This window comes from Podarcis gaigeae (genome assembly GCF_964106915.1).
Source record: "Podarcis gaigeae genome assembly, chromosome: 16".
Lineage (NCBI taxonomy): Eukaryota > Metazoa > Chordata > Lepidosauria > Squamata > Lacertidae > Podarcis > Podarcis gaigeae.
In genome coordinates, this window is record NC_139693.1 from 12807605 (window position 1) to 12829382 (window position 21778).

General features: G+C 48.9%; 1 protein-coding gene across 6 annotated transcripts in view; it reads left to right on the forward strand.

The window, feature by feature from the left end:
* The window catches only part of MACROD1 (mono-ADP ribosylhydrolase 1), a 314807-nt gene extending 294504 nt beyond the window's left edge, over positions 1 to 20303 (forward strand). For 2 of the 6 annotated variants that reach the window (XM_083716258.1, XM_083716260.1), the window contains 6 exons: positions 15891 to 16012; positions 17398 to 17428; positions 17542 to 17615; positions 18668 to 18749; positions 18908 to 18939; positions 20122 to 20303. In XM_083716258.1, coding sequence (XP_083572384.1) covers positions 15891 to 16012; positions 17398 to 17428; positions 17542 to 17615; positions 18668 to 18749; positions 18908 to 18912 — 314 coding nt within the window. In that variant the 3' untranslated portion in view covers positions 18913 to 18939; positions 20122 to 20303. The remainder of the gene's footprint in view (positions 1 to 15890; positions 16013 to 17397; positions 17429 to 17541; positions 17616 to 18667; positions 18750 to 18907; positions 18940 to 20121) is intronic. The other 4 variants (XM_083716257.1, XM_083716259.1, XR_014558845.1 and 1 more) reach the window with 3 other exon arrangements.
* The last annotated feature ends 1475 nt before the right edge of the window (positions 20304 to 21778 follow it).

The following is a 21778-nucleotide window of genomic DNA, read 5'->3' on the forward strand; positions in this document are numbered from 1 at the left end:
CACTGAGCCACTGGTATATCACAAGTGGATTCTTTATTATTGAAAGCGGGCCCTAAATCAACAGCTTTGGGGTTTTTCAAACATTGGTAAAGGATATTTTACCTGTCCCACCCAGACTGAATATTGGAGTGAATTGCTGCTGCTCTTGGAGGGGCAAGAACTTTGCTCCCCACCACCACCACGAGGGTCTCTCTGCCTCAACAGCTGGGCCCATGTGGGGCGTGCCAGGAATGCTGAGCTCGGGGAGAGTGTGCCTGGCACACGTCCGTCTCCCCTGCCCTCCCCTCCAGATGTGGTATTCGAGTCACATCCTAAGCAGGTGGTTAGTATTCAGCACAGGCAGTTTCCTCCAACAGTAGCTTCAAGAAGTCGCCGCGGCTGCCTTGTGGGCAAGGGAAAGAGCGATACTGAGGGGCTGGGGGCTGGAGGGGGGAATCATCAGGATGTCTCTCCAAACTGGAAATCACTCCTCAGGTGGTGACTGCTTCAGGATTGTACCAGAACTGCTAAATAGAAGGCTTGCGAACCCTAAGGTTGACGGAAATACAAATTTCCCTCCCTCCCTGCCTCTCTAGCTACTTACTTAAGTACAGCACACCTGTATGAAACAGACCCTTGTGGACTGAGTGGCCATAGAATGGGGAGTTACTGAGGGGGTTGAGGAGTAGGAAGAAAGCAGGGGAAAGGAAAGGAATCCACATCCACACCATACATTTAAAGCGCGTGGTTTCCCCCAGAGAATCTTGGGATCATAGTTTGGCAAGGGTGCTGGAAATTGTAGCTCTGCTAGGGCTACAGCTTGCAGGATTCTTTGGGGTGGGGGAACCGTGACTGTCAAAGTGGCATAAATGTGCTTTAAATATATGGTATGGATGTGGCAACAGTAATGTTTCTTTGACTGTTTCAAGTTCCTCTTGTCCAGTGATCAGAATTTCAGATTCCTGAAAGATGTTTGGTGTGTGTTTTTTAACAATTGCCACCTATCTGACTCATCCTGCAGCCCTCTGGGGTGAGCTTAAACTCTTTCATTTTCCCAGGCAAAATGAACTTTCCCCCCACCTACAAAACTCCCCATTCTATGGCCACTCAGTCCACATGGTCCTGTTTCATACAGGTGTGTGTGTCCACTTAGGTAAGTAGCTAGAGAGGCAGGTTGGGAGGGAAGTTTTTATTTCTGTAAACCTCACGGTTTGCAAGCCTTCTATTTAGCAGTTTGGGTACAATCCTGAAGCAGTCACCACCTGAGAAGTGATTTCCAGTTTGGAGAGACATTCTGATGATTCCTTGATTGTGTATGACCGCCCTGATACCATCGTGGGCACAAATCATCATGATTTGTGCAAAATAAAAAGGACGTCTGGAGGGGCCCTCTGTCATACTTTCTGGTGCCAACCCTGCCAGGCTCTGGCAAATGTCAACCTCTCCCCTCACAAGTTGTGACCAAAGTGATCTCTGGAGGGGCAGACCAGCCACAGGTTGGTGGAGCCACTACCCCTGGCATGGACTGGAACAATGGGGACACCCAGCCTGCCACTTCCTCCCCCTATGGGGCCTAGCTCACAGGCATAGCCAAACTGTGTGTTCAGGGGCTGCCGTTTATCATGCCAATATTATAGACTCAGACAGCAAATGCAAAGCGCTATTGATTGGGCTGTCACAGGAGACGGACGGCACGGGGCAGGCGTCAATAAGAGCTGCAGGATGCCAGGGCCCGTTCCCTCGGTAAATCACATCCACAGGAGTCGATTCTTCCCCCCGCCTGGCGCTAATAGAGAAACCACCTCTTTAACGGCAAATGCCAGCTGCCTCTAAATCATCCAGCAGAGGGCAGGGATGGAGGCGCGTCCACTATCGACAGCCCGCGAGAAAATCGGACACGGAGCAGTGATAATGGCCAGCCTGGCAGCCATAAATCACCCGGACAGAGAGCAGTCGGGCGGCTCAGTTTTGCCATGTAGTAGCAACATAAACACAAACTTTGGGTGAGGTTGTTGTTGTTGCTTTAAACTATCCCGGTGGCCTTCAGGATTGCCCCCTGTTCTCTTAGGCTAACTGTCCCTCCTTGTAGTTAACGTATTTACAAGACGATGACGCAGATTTGTCACAATGCATTTCAGTCACTCTTTTGTACTCAGTTGGATCCAGTGGTTTTTATCTACTTGACACATATGCAAGTTTTGGAAGGGCATTAGAATTACTGAGCAACACTGGGCACTTTCCACTAGTCCTACTTACTTTTTAAAACTTTTTTTAAAAAAGCATTTTGATGCATTTATACTGCCATGAACTACATTACAACTTTCTGACAAATGTGAAACTCTCTTGGATACTTAAGTTCCCATCTGCATGTTAGTCTAGACCTGTAGTCTTCAACTTTTTCACATCTAGAATCAAGCATGCATTTGGGGACACATTTCTTAATTAATTAATTTTTTTTACCATATATTTATCTGGTGGTAGTGTTGCTATTGCAACTTACCTTAGATGAAGCTGTGACCCAGTTGTAGGTTATGTGACCCACCCTCTGAAGTCCAGAGGTCTAGAGGAAGTGGCTAGGGAGGAGGCTTTTTCTCTTTACAAAATACTGAAAGTTGGAGGCCCCCCAACACAGCTGAAGGTTGGAAGATTTGGGACAGACAATTAAGTCCTTCACACAGTGCATAGTTAAACTGCAGTGGACGCTTGGGTTGTGAACGTGATCCATGCGGGATGCACATTCACAACCCGCAGCGTTTGCAACCCATGTTTGCGCACCTGCGGATTGCGATCTGGCACTTCTGTGCATCCGCAAAGCGCGATTTAGCACTTCTACGCATGCACCACCGCCAAAACCCGGAAGTAACCCATTCTGGTACTTCAGGGTTTCGGCAGTCCGTAACCCGAAAAAACGCAACCTGAAGTGGCTGTAACCCGAGGTATGACTATGGCCTTTATTCCTGCAAGCTGTGCAAGGCTTTAAAGAAAAGGCAAATTCATGGAGGATAAAGCTACCAATGTGTGAGGAGTCTCTACAGTCATACCTTATGTTGCGTTCCGCTCTTGTTATGGACTTTCTGCTTACGAATGCAGCAAACCTGGAAGTGTTTACTTCTGGGTTCGCTGTCCGCGCATGTGCAGAAGCAATCTGCGCACTTTGCACACACACAGAAGCACTCGATCGTGCCACACACATGTGCAGAAGAGGGGCTCTAGTTGCAAAAGGCACCCTGAAACGGATTAAGTCTGCAACTAGAGGTACCACTGTACTTACATTCAGGCATTTCCTGAGTTAAAGCAACACATGGGAGGGGGAGGAGTTGAATATACACCCGTATACATCCTACTTTTCACAGGTCTGCCGTGGGGACCCTTCTCTGCTCCCAAAGGCTCCCTGCAAGTTTTATAATCCTGCTTTTTTAAATTCTGGGTAGAGCAGGCTCTCTACCCAGTCACTCTCCGACTCCTCACAGTGACCGGTGGGATGGAGCTTGTCCCCACTTTCCCCCCTTGCATGTTGCTCTAACCCAGAAGATGAACACTTGAATACAGCTGAGGGAGATGCACTTTGCATGTGCTCAGAGGCAGTTTCATCTAATTTGTAACGTTGCCACTTTTGACTTTTCTTTTGTTATACGGATTGTTGGTTAAATACCCCGGAATCGCTGGCTGATTGGAGCTTGTGGTTGCTAGAGAGATGGGAATCTCTGTGCTTTTAAATGAGGTGCCCATCAGAGCCTGGGGAAGGTCAGACACTTCCCCACACACATGTCAACTAAAGGAGGGCTTGTGCACGCCCATGTGTGTGTTCTGTGTCAGGGATGGGAAACTTGTGACCCTCCAGGTGTAGCAGGATTCCCAGCTCCCATGAGCCTCAGGCAGCATGGCCAGGAGTGAGGAAGAGTGGGAGTTGCAGTGCCGCACCATCTGAAGGGCCAGAGGTTCAGCATCCCTATTGTAAGTGTACCTTTGTAAACAAAGCAAACATTAGAAATACGCCATATAGGTCTCCAGTACCATCTCAACCAAAGAAAACCAAAAGCTGATAGGAAAGTTCTGCCCCTGGAATTTCTCACCGCTCTTGCAGTGAAGACTAGACCTCGGTCTGACCCCAGCCACCTCTGCCTGCCTGCCCTTTTTCTTATAGCCAGTACAGCGCATGGCCCTGACTTCCAGCTTCCTCCTCCTGCACCTCAGTTTTGTCCCTTGTAGAACTCAGCAGGGAGGAGGAGGAGGAGGAGGATGGGGACAAAATTTGAGTTGGTTGGCTCTGGCTTCCAGCATCTCTGGCTTCACCTACTGCCTGGGCTTCCTGCCGTCCTCCCAGCCATTCCCAGCAGGCACCAGGTGCTGCCACCACACTCAAGGAAGTGAGGAAAACACCGTTGTATCATTTCCCTGATCCCAGGATGGATGGGGACTTTCTCTCCCCGCTTTCTCTCTGCTTATTCTGTGGGGTGAGGAATTCGCACTCTGCACTCACTCAGAGGGGCTGTCATTTTTTCTTACTTGGCATGTTTCTTGGCTAAACCCTGGGACTGAAGACACAGTGGGGACAAAGTAAGCCCCAATTTTGCTCCCTACATCTTGTATATTTTTTGGATACCGAGGCAGGGGCCTTCTCCGTCTGAAGCATTAAGAGGGTTAATTTTAACTCACTGCTAGATCTGTTTCGTAGCTGCATTTCTGCCTTCCTGGGGGCCCTTGTATTTCCACCTACCTGCCTAGTAATTGAATTTCACGCCAGGCTGGGTGCCCGCCTCTGACTAACATTTTGGCTGCGAATTTCTTTTCTCCCTTTCTCCCTCTCTCCCTGCAAGACAGCAATTTCTTTTTCTCTTTTGTTTTTGCTTCCATCTTGTGCTCTTCTGTGGAAGGCAGCGCCGCGTTGTTGGCAACAGCAATCTGCGTGATTAAATCGATTCGCTCGCAAAAGGCAGATCAACATGAGAGATTTTTTAATTGGGATTTCCTTCCTTCCTTCCTTAAATCATAGTCCTCCAAGGGCAATAAGCATAGTCGAGGGCGTCATTCTAAACATTTCTCTCTCTCCATTTGGGGGCTGCCTCGAAGTCACGTTCTCTCGAGGGGAGAATAAATACCGTGCTGAAAAGAATGGAGAGGTCGTCGAGTCCAACTTTATCTGTACAAAATATGTCCACGCTAACAGCCATGGCTACTCACTGTGGCGGTCGTGACAAGAGCAGTGGAAGTGGAATTAAAACTGAGATTCCACATGAGTGCTTAATATTGGGGGGCCTCCAAGCTTTGGGGGCCAGTGGGCACATTTTCGGTGGTGCCTGTCTCAGAACGGCTGCTGTGGGGTGTGTGGCATAATGCGAAATTCCTGCTATGGAGTGGGAGCCAGAGAATTGGCGTGACACAAAATGGCTGCCACGTGTGAAAAAGCAGAAACAGAGCCAAGGCCGCAAAATAGTACTGGCGTTACCCCACCCCACCCCGTCAGCCTCCCATCGATGTGAAGAAAAACATATAACCCACTGCTCACAGGCAGAAGCTCTTTGCACCTCTCCTCTGTTCAGAATGGGTGGGTGTCAAATCCTGGCATCCAATGAAATATGAGCAGGTATGTGCGTGTTCAGTGTAGGACAGGCTGCCCCAGGGCAGGCAGGAACTGAGCAGGAAGAGCAAGTGGCCCTTTGTGTATTGTAGATTTTTGAGAGGCTGTTTACTGCTATCTTTGGTAGACATTGTAAGAGGTGCTGGCAGGCACACTGGCGCCCGTGGGTCCTGCGTTGGGGTCTCGTGTCATGGCTGAGATGGTTATATAACATTTGCTTATGAGTTCCTTCAGCAAAGGAGATTTCCAGTGTTAATTAAATCTTCCCTGACCCGCCCCCCAGGAGCCCCCACTTTCCCACTTAATTCCAGGGCTTGATCCCGCTCTCACTTTCCTCCCATGTTATAATCACTCGCTCCTTGCCTGTCTTCCTCTTTGAAGTCCGCATCGTTGCGATCTGGACCTGCTCCCATAACTGGAAGAAGCGGGTGGGGGAGCTTTTTACAAGCAACTTCCCATAGGAAAATAGTGCCTGAGCAGCAAGTCTTGCAGATCCTTGAAATAGTGTGGAAGCACCTAGACAATCAGGGCACAGTTATTTGCTGCAATTTGCAGATAGTGGTTAACTCCAGACTGATGCCCAGAACCAGTCCCTAGCAAGACCTTCAAAAATTTCCACCCCAAAACAGACTTATTAGAAAAACTAACCAATGAACTGAAACTGACATAGGGACAAATAGCAGAAGACGCCTTCAACCCAGTGTGGTTCCCCTTTATCACATACGCAGCCCAACAAGACAACAAGAATCTGCCGGCAGCATACGAATCAATCTGGCTAACCTGATCCAAAAACACACGCCCCACTCACACATGAAAACAAATCTCACTACAGCGAACCAAAGACAACCAACCAGACCCTAGGCCACCCCCAACCTCTCTCACCCACACAAAACCCACAGAACCCACACAAAAACTGACACAAAACCCCACACATACACTAAGTAGAAGAATAGAATCACTGCCACCCGACCCCACCCTACTCTCCCTCCCCTTTCCCCCTCTTTTCTTCCTAACCTAACACTGTATATAACACTGATGTCTCACAACAAATGAAACTGATCAGTAGAAAACGCAATTTGAAAAAAGAGACGATGCATGTATTTTTGTAAACTAAGAAATCTTTAATAAAAATATATTTTTTAAAAAAATCCAGCCCACCTTTTTACTCTGATGGGTGTCCTGGACCAGCCAAAATTCACCCAGGTTGCTTTTAACTCATCACACTGCTGCTGATCCTGCGTATCCGTCCAGGGAGAGAGGCCACTAGCCAATATGCCACGTTGGCAACAGGGGGACTGAGTGGAAGCAGGAGGCCGCTTGTCTTTCCTTGGCTTAAAGCAGAATCAGGGAACCATGAGAAAGGTCATTTGGTTTCTGTGCTGCATTGGAAGAAGAGGACTTTCTGTCAGCAGAGAAAAGCTGTCTCCGCTCTCCCCCTTTGCCTCTCTCTTCTTCCCCTTACATCCCCTAGCCTTGCTCTTTCTTTCCCCTACCCATTAACCTTTTTCTCCTCGCTCTCAGCCTCACCATTAATTTCCCCTCCATTCCTTAATTTTCTGTCTTGCCCCCATCCCTACCACCTAAACTTGCTTTTTCTTAAACCCCCTGTGGTCACTTCCAGGCATCCTGCTACTTGAGCACCCATCCTGATGGGTTGGCTTGCGTCAAGGCACACTTCCCCATCACTTTCCAGTCTTCGCTTCTCAAGATCTCTAAATCAACTTTCATTGCACAACCTGAATTTGTCTGTGTGTGATGGTCAGTGGTTCCCAATTAGCTGTGGGCCCTCTTTGCAAAAGCCGATCCATGGACTTTTGAAAACGTTGATAACTTTGTGGTAGTTTTTGTTATGTGAACCTTCCAATGTGTCCCAGCGCAAAACTGGGGTGTAGTCTTCCGGGCTGTGCTCCTGTGTTAGTCACCTGATCTGTGTGAGAGCACAACCCCCCAACATGGGATGTTTCGGACAGTTAATGGGTATGTGCCACAGACCCTCTGGGTGGGTTTTGCAGACCCCCTGGGGTCTGCCAACCACCAATTGGGGACCGCTGGGCTGGGTGAACCTTGGGCCATTAACTGAGATTTCTTTGACGAGGTGATAGCCCTACTTTCTAACCACACTAGCTAATGGAACCTTCAGCTCCAGGAACACTGCACTTGTGGATCTCAGATGATGCAGTTGTTGTTGTTGTTGTACATCATTATAAATCTATTTATACACCTCCTTTTCCCCTGATGGGACTCCAGGTGGCTTACAGATTAAAAAGAAAGAAAAAAGAACTGCTATTTTATTTTATTTTTAGAAAAAGCTATCATTAAAAATCAATTAAACAATTGCTAGAATTAAAACTATATACATATATAAAATATGTTAAAGCACATAAGCAATAAAAACAGCACAGCACAGCACCAGTGTCCAAAAGCACAACAGTCTTTTGGAAGACATCTCCCCCTGTCTGTCTTTTGTGCTTTCTGGAAGCTCCTGGCTGAGGCTGGTGTCCAAAACAGGATGCTGGACTAAACTGCCTTTGGTTCCCTCTCCTTTTTTTTCTGCCTGAGGTAACCCCACTCTACCCCATGATAGGGCTGGACCTACAGGGGGAAATGACCATTCATGCTGGGCATGTGGGGTGAGGAGGGCTGCAAACACCCAGTGGCCCCAGGGTGGGGGTTGAGCTGATGTCCCTCAATGCAGGTTACCAGAGAAGCTGATTTATCGCCGGCATCTCCATGGAGTCTGCACAGGCAATTTGTCTTTATTATCAGGGGCAATGCTGGTGTGTCAGTGGGAGATTTGCATTTTGATTGCATTTCCCCAGAGAGGACGCAGAACCTCCTCTTGCTTCCATGCTCAGGCAAAGAGGAGTCCAAGGAAAGGACAGCATCCCAGGACTGTGCTTTTCCTTCCTTTTTTCTTTTGCCTGGGACCAGCTGTTGTTCCATTAGTGGGTACTGGGTCATTATTGCTATTTTTTAAAAAAATTAACTGTGTTTTTCATTCGAATTTTTGTGTTTTTAGGGGGTTTTTTATTGTTGTTTTCCATTGGTTTTGACATAAATTGCTTTGAGTTACCTTTGTAAGAAAAGCAGCTGACAAATACAACAAACAAATCAGAGCCAACGCTGTGCCCTCGAGACGTTGGACTACGTCTCCCATCTTCCCATGCTGATTGAGCCTGATGGGAGTTGGAGCCCAACAACATTTTGACAGCAACCACCCTGTGACTGAAGTTCCTTCCCCAGTCCTGCCGCTGTGAATCCTTTGCTCCTCTAAAGCTTGAATCCATGGCTTTCTTCAGCAGTGGTGGATATGCTCTCTTGGGTATCAATTTCCCTTTCCAAACACATGTCCCTGATATGGGGAGTGGTAGATAAGGGAAGCCACGAAAGGCCAACCTCAAGTCCTGAAACATGGGGATTAACTCCCGTGTTTACTGGGGTAAAAAATCAGAGCACATTGCTTCTAAATCTTCAGCCCAGGAGCCGAGCTGTAAGCACAGCAGCAAACCTGCAAGCCACCTCTGGGCACTGCAAGGAAGCCAGGCCACCCTCCTTGGGTCAGTAAATCACTCACAGAGCTAAGGCTGCATGTGGCCACTCAAGAAGCTGAAGCAGCAGTTGGCCAGCAGCATTTGAGTGCTGAAGGATGGAAGTGCCTAGGCAGGACTCCTGGGTCCTTTGGGCGAGGGCTGGTAGCTTGACAACATCACACACACACACGCACAAAGTCTGGTTTACTTATGCTGCAATAAACATCACCTGCTAGATTTCACAACCACTGCTTTGGCTTGAAATTTCTTTTCTGGATAGCACTCTTCAAATCACTGCAAGGTAGCCCCGCAGAAGAGGGCAAAGGCTCATTCTCTGCTGCTGCCTCAGAGGACAGGACTAGTTTTCAAGGGCTTAAGTGACAGAAGGGCAGATGGGTGTTCAAGGTTAGGAGAAAATTCTGGATGGCTAGAGTAGTTAAAACAGTGGTAGCAATGGCCCAGAACAGCGGGTGAAGACCCTTAAGCAGAGGCCAGACAGTCACTTGTGGGGGTGCTGTGGATCTGGATTTCCTGCAGCAAGGGGGGGCAGACCAGATCACCTCACAAGATCAATTCTGCGGCTTCACTACCAAAATTTAGCAGGGGGAAATGTGCAGGTCACAGGAGCAAGCCAACAATAAATCATACCCTGAAAGTTGGCGTTAACACTTTATTAGCAAGAACACGATCTGCGCAGACTTGGCAGAGTGTCAGGCCTAATGAGCACAGCAGCTCATCCCCGGTGGGTCTTGTCCCATGGATCAGCTGCCAAGACTGAAAGCCCCTGCCTCACCACAGCCGTCCAAGTCCCCTCCTCTCCAAGACTTTTTCCAAACAATTGGAGACTGTGCCTGTGTGAAGCCAACCTCTCCTCTGCCCTTTTCATGCCTCTTCTGGTTTTGGGAAACCAGCAGGGAGGGACACATGTTGCAGCAGAAGGGGGAGACACCTGTGTCTCTTCACCTCCCTCCTCTCCTGCTTCAGCTTCTTCCTCTGATGCTGGACTTCTCTCTGCCACAGACTCCCCATGCTCACTAAGCCCTGTTACCTCTTCAGCTTCCGACACCTCCTCTTCCCTGTCCTCTCCCTCTGACCACTCATCATCATACCACCTCCAGTCCATGGGCTCTGAGCCCTCTTCCCTTGGAGGTTCCCCAGCTGGTTCCTCCTTCCATTCCTCTGCATCCAACCAGTGCATGGCAGCCGGCAGGATTCTGCCAAGTTGCTCAGCAAGGGCAAAGCTTGTTAAGATGCACAGACCTGTTTCCCCCAACTGGGGCGTATGTGGGCAATTAAGACTGGGAAACCGGTGCAAGGGATCCAAGTTGCCCCTGCCCCACTCATGGCTGCTCAGAAAGGGAAAACTGTGAATGCACCGAGAGGTCTGGTCATGTCGTGTCCTGCACCAGTTTCACCCTAAGAAGTCAACTTGCTCCCGCCTCCTGGTGGCTGATTGACAAGTGTGCTGGCACTCCATCTATTTTTTGTGGGTTTGTGGGTTTTTTTTTGACAAATTCTGTTTTAATTTTATCAGAATTAAATGTTTACTAATTGATAGCACGTGTAATCATTTTGATTTGTTAAAACACAGTGTTTTTTACACTGAGACACACATACACACACCTCTGTGCCAGCTGACGCCACTGAGACTTTACTACCGCAGCAGGGCAGGTGGTGGCGGTTGTGAGGTCAACCGTCCTTTAAGGAGAAAGCTTTTTAATCTGCAAAATTGAATTGCTTATTTGTTTTAATCATTTGAGCTGATTTTAATGGAGCTGGGTGTCGGTGCCTGTATGTGTGTTCCCGTGCATTGTGCATTATCATTGCCCTTTAAATTGGACAACACTTCTGAGAATTTGTACGGAAAGCAAATTGTAAATGTATCCCTCATAAAAGAGGCTAAGTAGACCCTGAATAGTTTTTTGTAGTTATCCAGTGGTGGGGTGCCCCCATGTATGCTACTTTACGTAGGACGGCCTTCCACTTGAAGAAGTCCTATCAATTTGAAGGGCTATAAATAGTAGTAGTAGTAGTAGTAGTAGTAGTAGTAGTAGTAGTAGTAATTCACAAGTGGCCACTTGTTTGTGGTGGAGTTCCTGGGCAAAATACATTTTTGTGGAGGCCTTGCCTCCTCCAGCCTGATCACCTCCAGCTGTTTTTGCACTCCCATCAGCCTCAGCCAGCATGACCAATGGTCAGGGGCGTTGGCAGCTGGAGTCCAGCGACATCTGCAGGGCAACAGGTTGGGGAAGGGTGGCTTGCGCATTCCCCCTCCTGCCTCTGAGTCCACTTCTCATGCGTGGCTGGAAGAAGAGAACAGGCAAGGGGATGTGAACAGGTGGCGGAGGGGCGGGCAGGGGCCTGTCAGGGGCGGCAGCTGTGCTTTCTCTTATTGCTGGCTTGGAGAAGATAGCAACAAGCAGGCAGTGAGGAGCAGCAGGGCCCAGGGGTTCTCTGCTGGTTGGCAGTGGGCTTGACAGATGCCTGGCTGTGCTGATCCCTGCAAAACAAAGCAAAATCGGAGGGAGCATGATGAAGGCAGTGTTTTAGCAGGGGCTGGAAGATTACCTTCCAGTGCTTGCACACTCCTCTCTACAAAATGACTCCTTCTCCATGAGCTCAAACACTGGACACTCATAGCAGGGCAAGGGCAGGCTCAGATGAAGTCCTACCTCACATAAATCACACACACACACACACAAATACAAATACGAAAAGCAGTCTTCCAACCTTAGTGGGCAATGATTGCTGGCTCAACAGCACCCCCTGCTGACCATAGCTATTCTTCCTGATTTGTACACTTGGATCCTGAATTTTACGTAGCAGGCAGAACTTGATTCAGCTGAAAACGAAGAGGGATGAGGCCTCTGGTATCCTCGGCAGGCCCGAGCCCCCAGACCTCCTCGCTTCACTCATCTTCCTGCTCCCTTCACTACCATCTACAAATTCACCACTGCCTCCTCGTGCAGGAGACGCTGAGGCCAATAAATCTGCGCCTGGTATTTTAATATTTGCACACTTCCTCCTTTATTTAACTAAACCCAGCTGTTGGCTGAGCTTTGACTCACCCCACTCGATTCAGAAACTAATTCATTGGGTCCAGCTCACCTTCAGTCTCTTTCCGCCAGTAAATAAGTCACTGTCCCTCGTTTATCTCCGCATTTGCCTTGGCAACTGGTGCCTTGTTAAAACATTGGTATGTTTTGCTGCAAACATCATCACTCTTTGGGGTTCCACTCTCTCCCAGGGATCACTAGCAGATTTTAGAGTAGGGAATTGGTGCGTGCACAGGGACACCAGGGGCCCAATTGGATACTTACCATAAGGCTGGCTGAATATCCTCAACTGGATAGCTCAGTTGGTTAGAACGTGGTGCTGATAATGCCAAGGTTGCAGGTTCAATCCCCATCTGGGACAGCTGCATATTTCTGCATTGCAGGGGGTTGGACTTGATGATCCTCAGGGTCCCTTCCAACTCTCTGATTCTGTTCTGTTCGGATACATAGTAGGTGCCACTACAGTGGCAGAGGCAGGAGTATGCGGCAGGGGTATCCTTACACCACTGGGTGCTTGGCAGAAGCTTTGTGCCAAATGCAAGGCGCCAGCTTGGGACTCAGCACCCACACCCCTCCCAATACCAACCCAAGCCCTGTGTCCCAAGACCTTCAGAGACTTCTCTCCTCTGCATTCCTATTGGCAGCAAACATGCTGTGTGTGTAGATTGAGGAAAGAGGCTGCTGTGTGGTGGCCCCTGCTTCTGGGATGACCTCACCTTGGAGCACCTCTGACACAGACACTTCTATCGTTCTGGTGACTTGTAAAGACCTGCTGGCTTGCCCGGGTACTAAAGCATCCCTGCTTGAGCGAGTAACCCACTCTGTAGTTTTTCAGGTTGCTTTTGTAGTTTTAATGTATCTTTATTTGTAAATACAAGTGTAATGCATTTTAGCTGCTTTATTATTATGCCCACTTATAAGCTTTTTTGGGGGGGGGGGTTAGTAGTTCATGCATTTGTATATTCTACTCTGCCCTGGGACAGATTATGATGCAGGGTGGGCTAGAAATATGCCTAATAAATAGACAATTAATTTTTAAAAATGCAGATAGATAAAACCCTTGAGATGTGGGGCTAGGATAGGGGATGCTTCTGAAGTTGTCCAAGCCATGAGGATATTTACTGTATTTTTCGCTCTATAACACACACCCGACCATAACACACACATAGTTTTTAGAGGAGGAAAAGAAGAAAAAAATATTCTAAACGAAACCGTGGATGTATGATTTTTGTGGTTCATGCTGTGGCCATAGACATGTGATCTGACAGTGAGTTTGAGGTAGCCCATTCCAAAAATCCTAAGGATCCATGTGGATCCATGCTTTGTAAGCACGTTTTTGCACCACTGCGGCCCCAGGTGCAAGCTGTAGCCATGGACATGCTATGTGATCTGATGGTGAATTTGGGGTGACCCAGTGCAAAAATCCTGAGGATCCATGTGGATCTGTGCTTTGTAACCAGGTTTTAAGTGGGGAGGGAAGGAAAAGCACTCAAGGGACAAGCAACATGCTTGGGGTGGGTGGAGAAGGATGCTGTTAATAATGCAGAAGAGGGGTATAAGAGGAGAAGCAAGCAGGCTCTGCTTCTCTCCCTCCTCCCCGGCTCACTGAAAAACTTTGCTGCTATTTAGCCAGCTGAGTGGGGAGGAGAAAGGGACAGAGAGCTTGCTTGCTTTAAAGGAGCCAACTAGAAAGGAGCCGCTTACACTCGTGTAAGTGGCTCCTCTCCTCTCCCGCTTTGCTTCTTTAAAGCAAGCAGGCTCTCTGTCCCTCTCTCCTCCCCACTCAGCGGCTCTTCTCCCACTTTGCTGTTTCAAAGCGAGCCACGGAGGAGGGAAGGAAGGGGAACCATGGATCCTCTGCTCACGACTGCAGCAGATCCCCCCGCCATCCGTAGGCATTCGCTCCATAACACGCACAGACATTTCCTCTTACTTTCTAAGAGGGAAAAAGTGAGTGTTGTGGTGCAAAAAATACGGTATTTAAAATACATTTATACCCTCTTATGGGACCAAACCTTCACCAGGCAGTTCCCGTCGTGCAGATATAGGATTATAATACCAAGTAAAAGCAAGAGCAGCACAAATGAGAAACGTATCTATATATAGCTATGTAGATATCTGCAGAATAAAAGGCAGCAATAAGATTCGGCAACAGTAAAATAGCAGCAAGACAATGAGACCAATAAATAGTAACATCCAGCTTCAGTCCAAGAAAATTAAAACAAATAAAATAATTCAGCACCACTTCAGTTAATAGCAGCAAAACAATATCAAGAAAAGGCTGTTTGAAACAGGCAATTCTTTAATGCTTATTTGAAGGTTGCAGCGATGAGGTTGTCTGAGCCTCTTTTGGGAGACAGATCCATGAAAGTGGGGTCACTGCAGGCGGGTCCCCCGTTTGCCATATTTGAAATGAGGTCTTGGTTATTCTCTGAAGCTGCTGTTCATTTATTTCGTAAAGGCCAAAAAAAAAAAAAAGTCAGGAGTGTAAGTGATATAAAAATGCTAACATGAATCATGCAGAGTATATGTTCTTGTAGAAGTGTCTAACCTCACTATAATAAAAGAGAACATTAAAGAATATGTTGCTACTCAGTGAGGGCATTACTAACTGCGTGTTTTACTTTTTATATAAAAAAAATGAGAACATTCCATATACTGCTGCTTTAAGCCTGAGTAATAACTTCAGAACTACCCAGGGAGCCTAAATGTAGCCAAAGGGCTGTATGTATGTATAAAGCAAATAAAGGAAAATAAGTAATTGTCACTTAATAATTTATCTAAATGCCTAAGGGATACTTGAGAAATAATCTTTATTCTTCAGAAGGAATAGGCTTGCAGTAGGCTTGTTTTAAAGAAGTAATGTGGTTCTCTCCAGAAGTTGCTGGACTCTCAACACCTGAACAGCAGGACTACTGGGTGGAATGATGGGCATTGTAGTCTAGAAATATCTGCAGTGCCCAGGGGCATAGCATTGGAGGGGCTGCTTTGCGAAGCTAGGATTTGATCAGCGGCTCAGGGAGGGTGGCATGAGAAAGATGCAATAGTCATGCGCCCTTTGATCCCGGCCTCCTGAGGGATCATTGCAGCCTTGCAAAGTGGGTTGGGGCTGGTATCGCTTGGGTGGCACTGGCGGTTAGGCCTGGGCTGGCACGTGTCAGGCTCCGTTCGTCCTCCATGCCCCACACTCTGCTCCCCGGGCACGCGTGGGAGCGCACCCCAGGCACCACGAGAACACGCTCTGCTGCTGGGAGTGCCAGAGACTCACCACCCACAAAAACTTGCAAAAACCTCTGCTGGATCGGACCAGTGGCCCATCAGCATCCTGTTCTCAGATGAGCCATCCAAATGCCGCTGGGAAGTGCACAATAAGGACTTGAGCACAACAGCACTCTCCCCACTTGTGATTCCCAACAACTAGTACTCAGAAGAATTACAGCCTCTGACCTCCAATTAGAATTTGTCTAATCTTCTTTTAAAACCATCCGAGTTGATGGCGATCACTGCTTGCCTCTTGTGGAAGCGAGTTCCATTGTTCAGCCGTGCACTACGTGAAGAAATGCTTTGTCCCTCGGTGGTTTAGAGAATTGGAAGGAGCAATAGCAATGCGCTCTTGATTAAGTCCAGCAGCTCAGTTCTTGTAAGCATCTCTCAATCAAATTGCAGAGGAAGGAACTGAGCAAGAGGGGCTCTGCTAGGCTCTGCTTCTGGCCGATGACCCTCATCTGTCTCTCTCTCTTTTCTCAGTCGTCATTCACACGGTAGGACCCATCGCCCAGGGGCAACCCAGTGCTGCGCAAGCAACCGAACTCAGCGACTGCTACAAGAACAGCCTGAAATTAACCGTAGAGAACAAGCTGCGGACTGTGGTGAGCAGACAGGGAAGAGGCTTAAGGTGTTTGATAGAGCAGGTGGCAAGGCTTGATGCAAATCTGCAAGGCTCAGCCCTGGGACTTGCTCTGTAAGTGATGAAATAATTTACACAGGTAGTTCTTGATATTTTCTTTCTTTCTTTCTTTCTTTCTTTCTTTCTTTCTTTCTTTCTTTCTTTCTTTCTTGGGATATTTCTCTACCAAAGCCAGCCAGCACTTTTCCCAAGCACAGCTACTCTCCTAGAGCTGCTGACAGTGTAATTTTCCCTTCCATTCACCAAGGGTACTTTGAAATTAAATCTGATCAGAATGGAAGGCACAGGAAAAAATCCAGACATCAGATACAAGGACTGTGTACACACATCTAAAGCACACCCACCCCACAAAGAATCATGGGAGCTGTAGTTTACTCCTCATAGATACAATTTCCAGCACCCTTAATAAACTACAGTTCCCAGGAATTTTGCAAGGGTGCTTTAAATGTATGGTGTGTACGCAGCCAAGGTCTCTGGTGCCTGCTTACATCTTCAGAAGGTGCAGACCTGCAGCCCAGTTCATTGTGTCTGCTCCCCTCGGCTGGACTACTGTTCCTTTCCCTCCTTACAAAACGCCATCTCCCCCAAGTCTTCTGCCTCCGCCAGTGGTCAGCTCAATGTCCCAGGAGAGCTCACAACAGCAGAGATATTTCTAGCTACCATCCCCCTTTCGTCTGCTCTTCTGATACTGCACTGGAGCGCGCAAGTTGAATGCTTCGCTATTATGGCTGATAGATAAGACAGATAATTAAATTAATTAGGTTTAACCACAGGTCTAAATGATGATGACAGATATATATTTGTAATACAATTAGAAAGCAGGGGCTCACAATCGAAATATAAAATCATTGAATTCAAGCGCTGTTAAATTGAGTTAGCCTTTTATAAACCCAAGCTTTCAGAAGAGAGAAAAAGCCTCCAGCTCTGTGGTTTATCTGCAGCACATGGGGCAGCACTGTAGGACGGCCATGCTGGCTGGGGCGACTGGGAGTTGTAGGCCAAACCCTCTGGAGGGCACCAGGTTGACAAAGGCTATTTTAGAATATATAAGCTCTTGTTCTTTGCTGCTAGGAATGGCAGGCCCTTGCAGGTTCACTGTCCATCATTGGGCCTATTCTGTGGCTTTCTGCCGAATTTAGATGGGAGGCAAGGCGGTCTTTGACTGCCAGCCACTGCTGTTGTGAGGTGCCTCAGGTTGTAAGCCCCTCTTCAACCTTCAGCTACACCCATGGAACCAGGGAGTGGGATGGAGCTTCTGCACCCTTACTGCTGCAGATTAAGCACCCAGAGAGAAGAGTGCTCATGCGCATGCAGAATCTCTCTCACGCACAGCCTTTCTCCCCACAGGCTTTCCCCTGCATCTCCACAGGCGTATTTGGTGAGTATCGCATGGGAAAGTGGGAGCAGAGGGACCCGTCCTTCCCTGGGCCAAGAGATAGAACGGAGGTTGTTCCGCAGCATTACAGCTCTTCCTTCTCCCTTTCTCAATAGGCTATCCGAACGATGCCGCTGCTGAGGTGGTGCTCAACACGCTGCGCAAGTGGCTAGAAGAGAATAAGGAGAAGGTGAGGGAAGAGGAAGAGGATGTGTCTGGCTGGGGAAGATGTGGAGGAGCAGGTTTGGGCACTGGCAGGTGCCTCCCCATTTGAGACCCAGAATTCTTTCATGTTTTGACTTTGGGAGCATCCCTCCTGATCCAGTTTCAGAGCCCCCTTGCTCATTAAGGCACGGGTGGGCTCAGCTCAAAGGCCACACGCTTTCCAATGAGGGTGTGTGTGTTGCATGCCAATGATGGCAGGGCTATGCAACATTCCAGCCACATTAAAAAGGAGGTTTCCCTCAGTCGGTAGACTCTTAATCTCAGGGTAGTGGGCTCAGTCCCCATGTTGGGCAAACAATTCCTGCATTGCAGGGGAGTTGGACTAGATGACCCTTGTGGTCCCTCCAACTCTACAATTCTATGATTCTACACATGTACCCCCACCTTCCTTATCCAGCCAGGCAAGTAAGAGGCAATATTACACTTCACAGGCCCCATTCCAGCAAGCAAGAGCGTTGAGGGCAGAAAGGGGGGCCAGTGAAGGGTGAAGCCTGAGGGCGATTCTCGAGGGCCAGACAAAAGCAGCCTTCCCAGCCCCATTCAGACCCCAGCCTGAGTAAAACAGGCAGGCACATGCAAATGTTTTCTAATTTTAAATACATAATTTTTGGAGATGGGTGAATAGGTAGATGTGTGCACCATCAGCCCTGAAGAACAAAAAAACCATACCCAAGGTATTTATCTAAAACACCAATATAAATGGCAGAGGAGGAACAGAGCAAAGAGCAAGATGGAAGGAAAGCTAAAAAATACCCAGCCGTGGAAGACAAAGCAGGAAGAGACGCATGGTTACGCATGGTGGATCACACCAGCTGCAGGCAGCTCAGAGCAGCAAGACTCCAACTCCCATCAGCCCCAGTCTGGGTGACCAATGGTCAGTGACAATGGGAGCTGGAGTCCAGCAACAGCGGGGTAGGGGGAGAGACAGGCTTCCCAGCCCTGTCCTGGAGGAGCAAATGGCACAGAATGCAAAGGTGCAGCTCTCACTCCCCGCTCCAATTCCTCTTCCTCCGGCAGGTTGACAGGCTCATCATCTGTGTCTTCCTCGAGAAGGACGACGAGATCTACAAGGAGATGCTGCCCCGCTTCTTCCCCGTGGGTGAGTTGGCGGCAGCAGCGGGAGGCCTGTTCAGGAAAGGAGGATGCTTCCAATAAGCTGCTGGTGGGCCTTCCACAAAAGCTCCAGCTCTTCGAGGGAGGGCGAGAGGGAAAAGCCCTTCGTGGGAGATTCTCACCTCTCCCTCCGTTTGTTTCCAGCTTGACCACACTCCTCACGCTCTCCAATGGGGGTAAGAGCTTTCCAGCACCGATTGCAGTGCGGAAACAGGCACAGGGGAGTCTGCATGCGCCGCTTCCCCGGCAGCCAACACAGACTAACCTCGTCCTTATTTGCTGGATTCCCATTTCACTTAGGGAATACTGAGATGCGAGAGACCTGTGGCTGGTTCTCCTAGTGTTTCAGTTTACAAGCAGCCATAAAAGGTTCCCCAGCAGAGCAGTGGCTTGGAGGAGGGGCAGGGCCTTTCTCTAAATCTCTCCGCCTCCACCTCTTTCTCTCTCACACAAGTTACTATTAGCCTGACTTGGGGGTGGTGAGGGCATCAAAGGTGTCCTATAGGTCATTGTTCATGTCTACACACACATTGTTCATGTCTACACTGCACACAGACACACAGACACACACTGCTGCTGCCCTCCAGGGTTAAGAAGCAGTCACAGCCAGGACTTATGGGGTCCTTTTCGATCCTGGGAAGGAAGCACAGAGCAGCTGTCCAAAGCTCCCCCAACAGCCTCAGAATCGGGGTTTGAGTCTATGAGGTTGACAGAGAGGAAGGAGCCAGCAAGGCAGGATGCCCTCCCTCACAGAAGGCACAAAGGATTTAGAGCCCTGGAAGATTGAGAAGGGTTTAAAATGCTTTTGGTTTGGGAAGGGGGCATTTTGGGGCATACCTGGTTACTGCATTTGTGGGGGTGGGGAAGAGAGGAACTCCTTAGGGAGTAATGTGGCACCCAGTAGTCACAACAGCTGCAGAAATTGCAAGTTCGGGGGAAAACAAGACTAGAAATTGCTGCACGCAGCAAAGAACACAAACTGAAGCGGCAGCAATGCTAGGAATCCAGGAGGTAGCTGGTGGGGCTGAGGGCCAACCTAACACCTGCAGCACTAACAGAGGCTTGTTGAGTTGGGGGTTTGGTGCTTCTCTAACTGATCACTCAGTCTCTCCCCCCCCCCCCCGCTTTATTGTTGAGGAATGGAAACATTTGCTCCTGCATCCTTCTCTTTTTCCTTCCTCCCTGCTCCCAAAGCTGCAAGACTTTCTCCGCCAGCCAGCATGTACATCCCTTGCTTCGAGCCCTGCCCTCTGCATACCCGTTGGGCAACTCAGGTCATGCTGATGAAATATGCTGGGCAGAGGGGAGGCAGCCCCCAGCCAGCAGGCCTGACCTTTGCCTCTTTCTCTTCTCGCCAGATGCCTCGGGGGTCCTGCCCTCTCGCCTCTGAGCTCGCTTTGCATTGACTATCCTACCCCTGCGAAGCACCCCGCTGCAGAATACACCGTGGCTCGGAGGAGGCACAGTGGTGGTGGGAGAGAACGCCCAGACAAGCGCAACATCCAGGAACTGCTGTTGGAATAAAACCATGTGAAACACACTCCAGTTGCACGCCTTGTGAGATTGGAAAGGGGGGAGGGCGTCAGAAGAGTGAGGACTCGGCCTTGCAGAGAAGCACAAGCATAACAAAAGGTCCAGCTCACCTGCTCCTCCCCGCCTGAACCTCCAGGGCAGGAGGCAAGCTGGAGCAGCATGTTGCTTGTCTGGAAGGAGCTGGCACTCGCTCCTCACAAGGCTCTCCCCATAGTCATCAGCAACAGCAGGAGGCAGAAAAGAGTTTTGTGGGAGTAGGAGACCATGGGCTTGGGGAGGTGGGCGATAGTCATGGCATGACTAAGTCTAGTCACTTTTTTAAAAGCCCTGCTCTGTATCTCCTTTTAAAAAAAACAAATGCAAAACCCAAACTTTTCTTTAAGCACAAGGCTGAGGAAGCCTATGAGGCCCCTTTCAGCTCCTCTGGGGACAGCAGCTCCCATCATCCTTGGCCAGTAACCATGTTGGCTGGGGCTGATGGGAGGTGGAGTCCCCAGTCCCACACTTAAAAGAAAACTGCTCATAATGCCTTTGGCCTTCTGCTCCCAGGAAGCAGGTGAAGGACACCGTATTCTGCTCTCTGTCGCTCGCGCTCACGCTCTCTCACACCCCCCCGCCACTGCCCAATTTCAAGATGAACTTTTGTGCTCCAGCCTTTGAACTGCACATCAGAACAAGACACAGAGTTGGGAGCTTTCTAGGACCCAGACCCACCTCCAGATCCTGCTGGCAACCACTCAAACGAGGGCACCAGGGGAATGATGCAAGAGTAACTGCGAGTGTGTCTGTCTGGGCAGCATCTCCACAGCAGGGAAAAGGCAAATCACATGTGTACACCGCACCTCCACCCCCCCCCCCCCGCAAACTGCCTCTGAGCAGGGTTGGATTAATTAATTCCTCCATTATCTATTCAGGAGAATCCAAACAGCAATTCCTCTCTCACACACATGGAGCTCCATAGAGACGACAGCAGTTGGAAGAGACATGGGTAGATTATGGATCAGCCTAAGAGAGAGAGAGAGTGAGTGTGTGTGTGTGTGTGTGTGTGTGAGAGAGAGAGAGAGAGAGAGAGAGAGAGAGAGAGAGAGAGAGAAAGAACTACAAGGAGCGTGTGAGAGAGAGAGAGAGAGAACGAACACTACAGGGAGCGTCTGCCAGCAGGATTAGAGGCACCTGCTGCAAGTTGGCAAAGCAGAGAACATGGAGGGTCTGGGCAAAAGCAGTGCCATGCTCCATGCTGTCTGGGCGGAAGCTAGAAACACTCTTTTTTTAAGAAGGCTACACTTCCTCACGTGAGGGGGGAAATGCATCCAACCCGATACATCGCCACATACCCCCCTCAGATTTAAATTGGTACAATTCAGGAAGTCCTTTACCACAAGTAAGGGATTTCCTGAATGTGTAGGATACACACGAGCACAATGGCTCATACAAATGTGTGCGCCCATCACACCAAGAGGCACACAAACAGACTCTTCACAA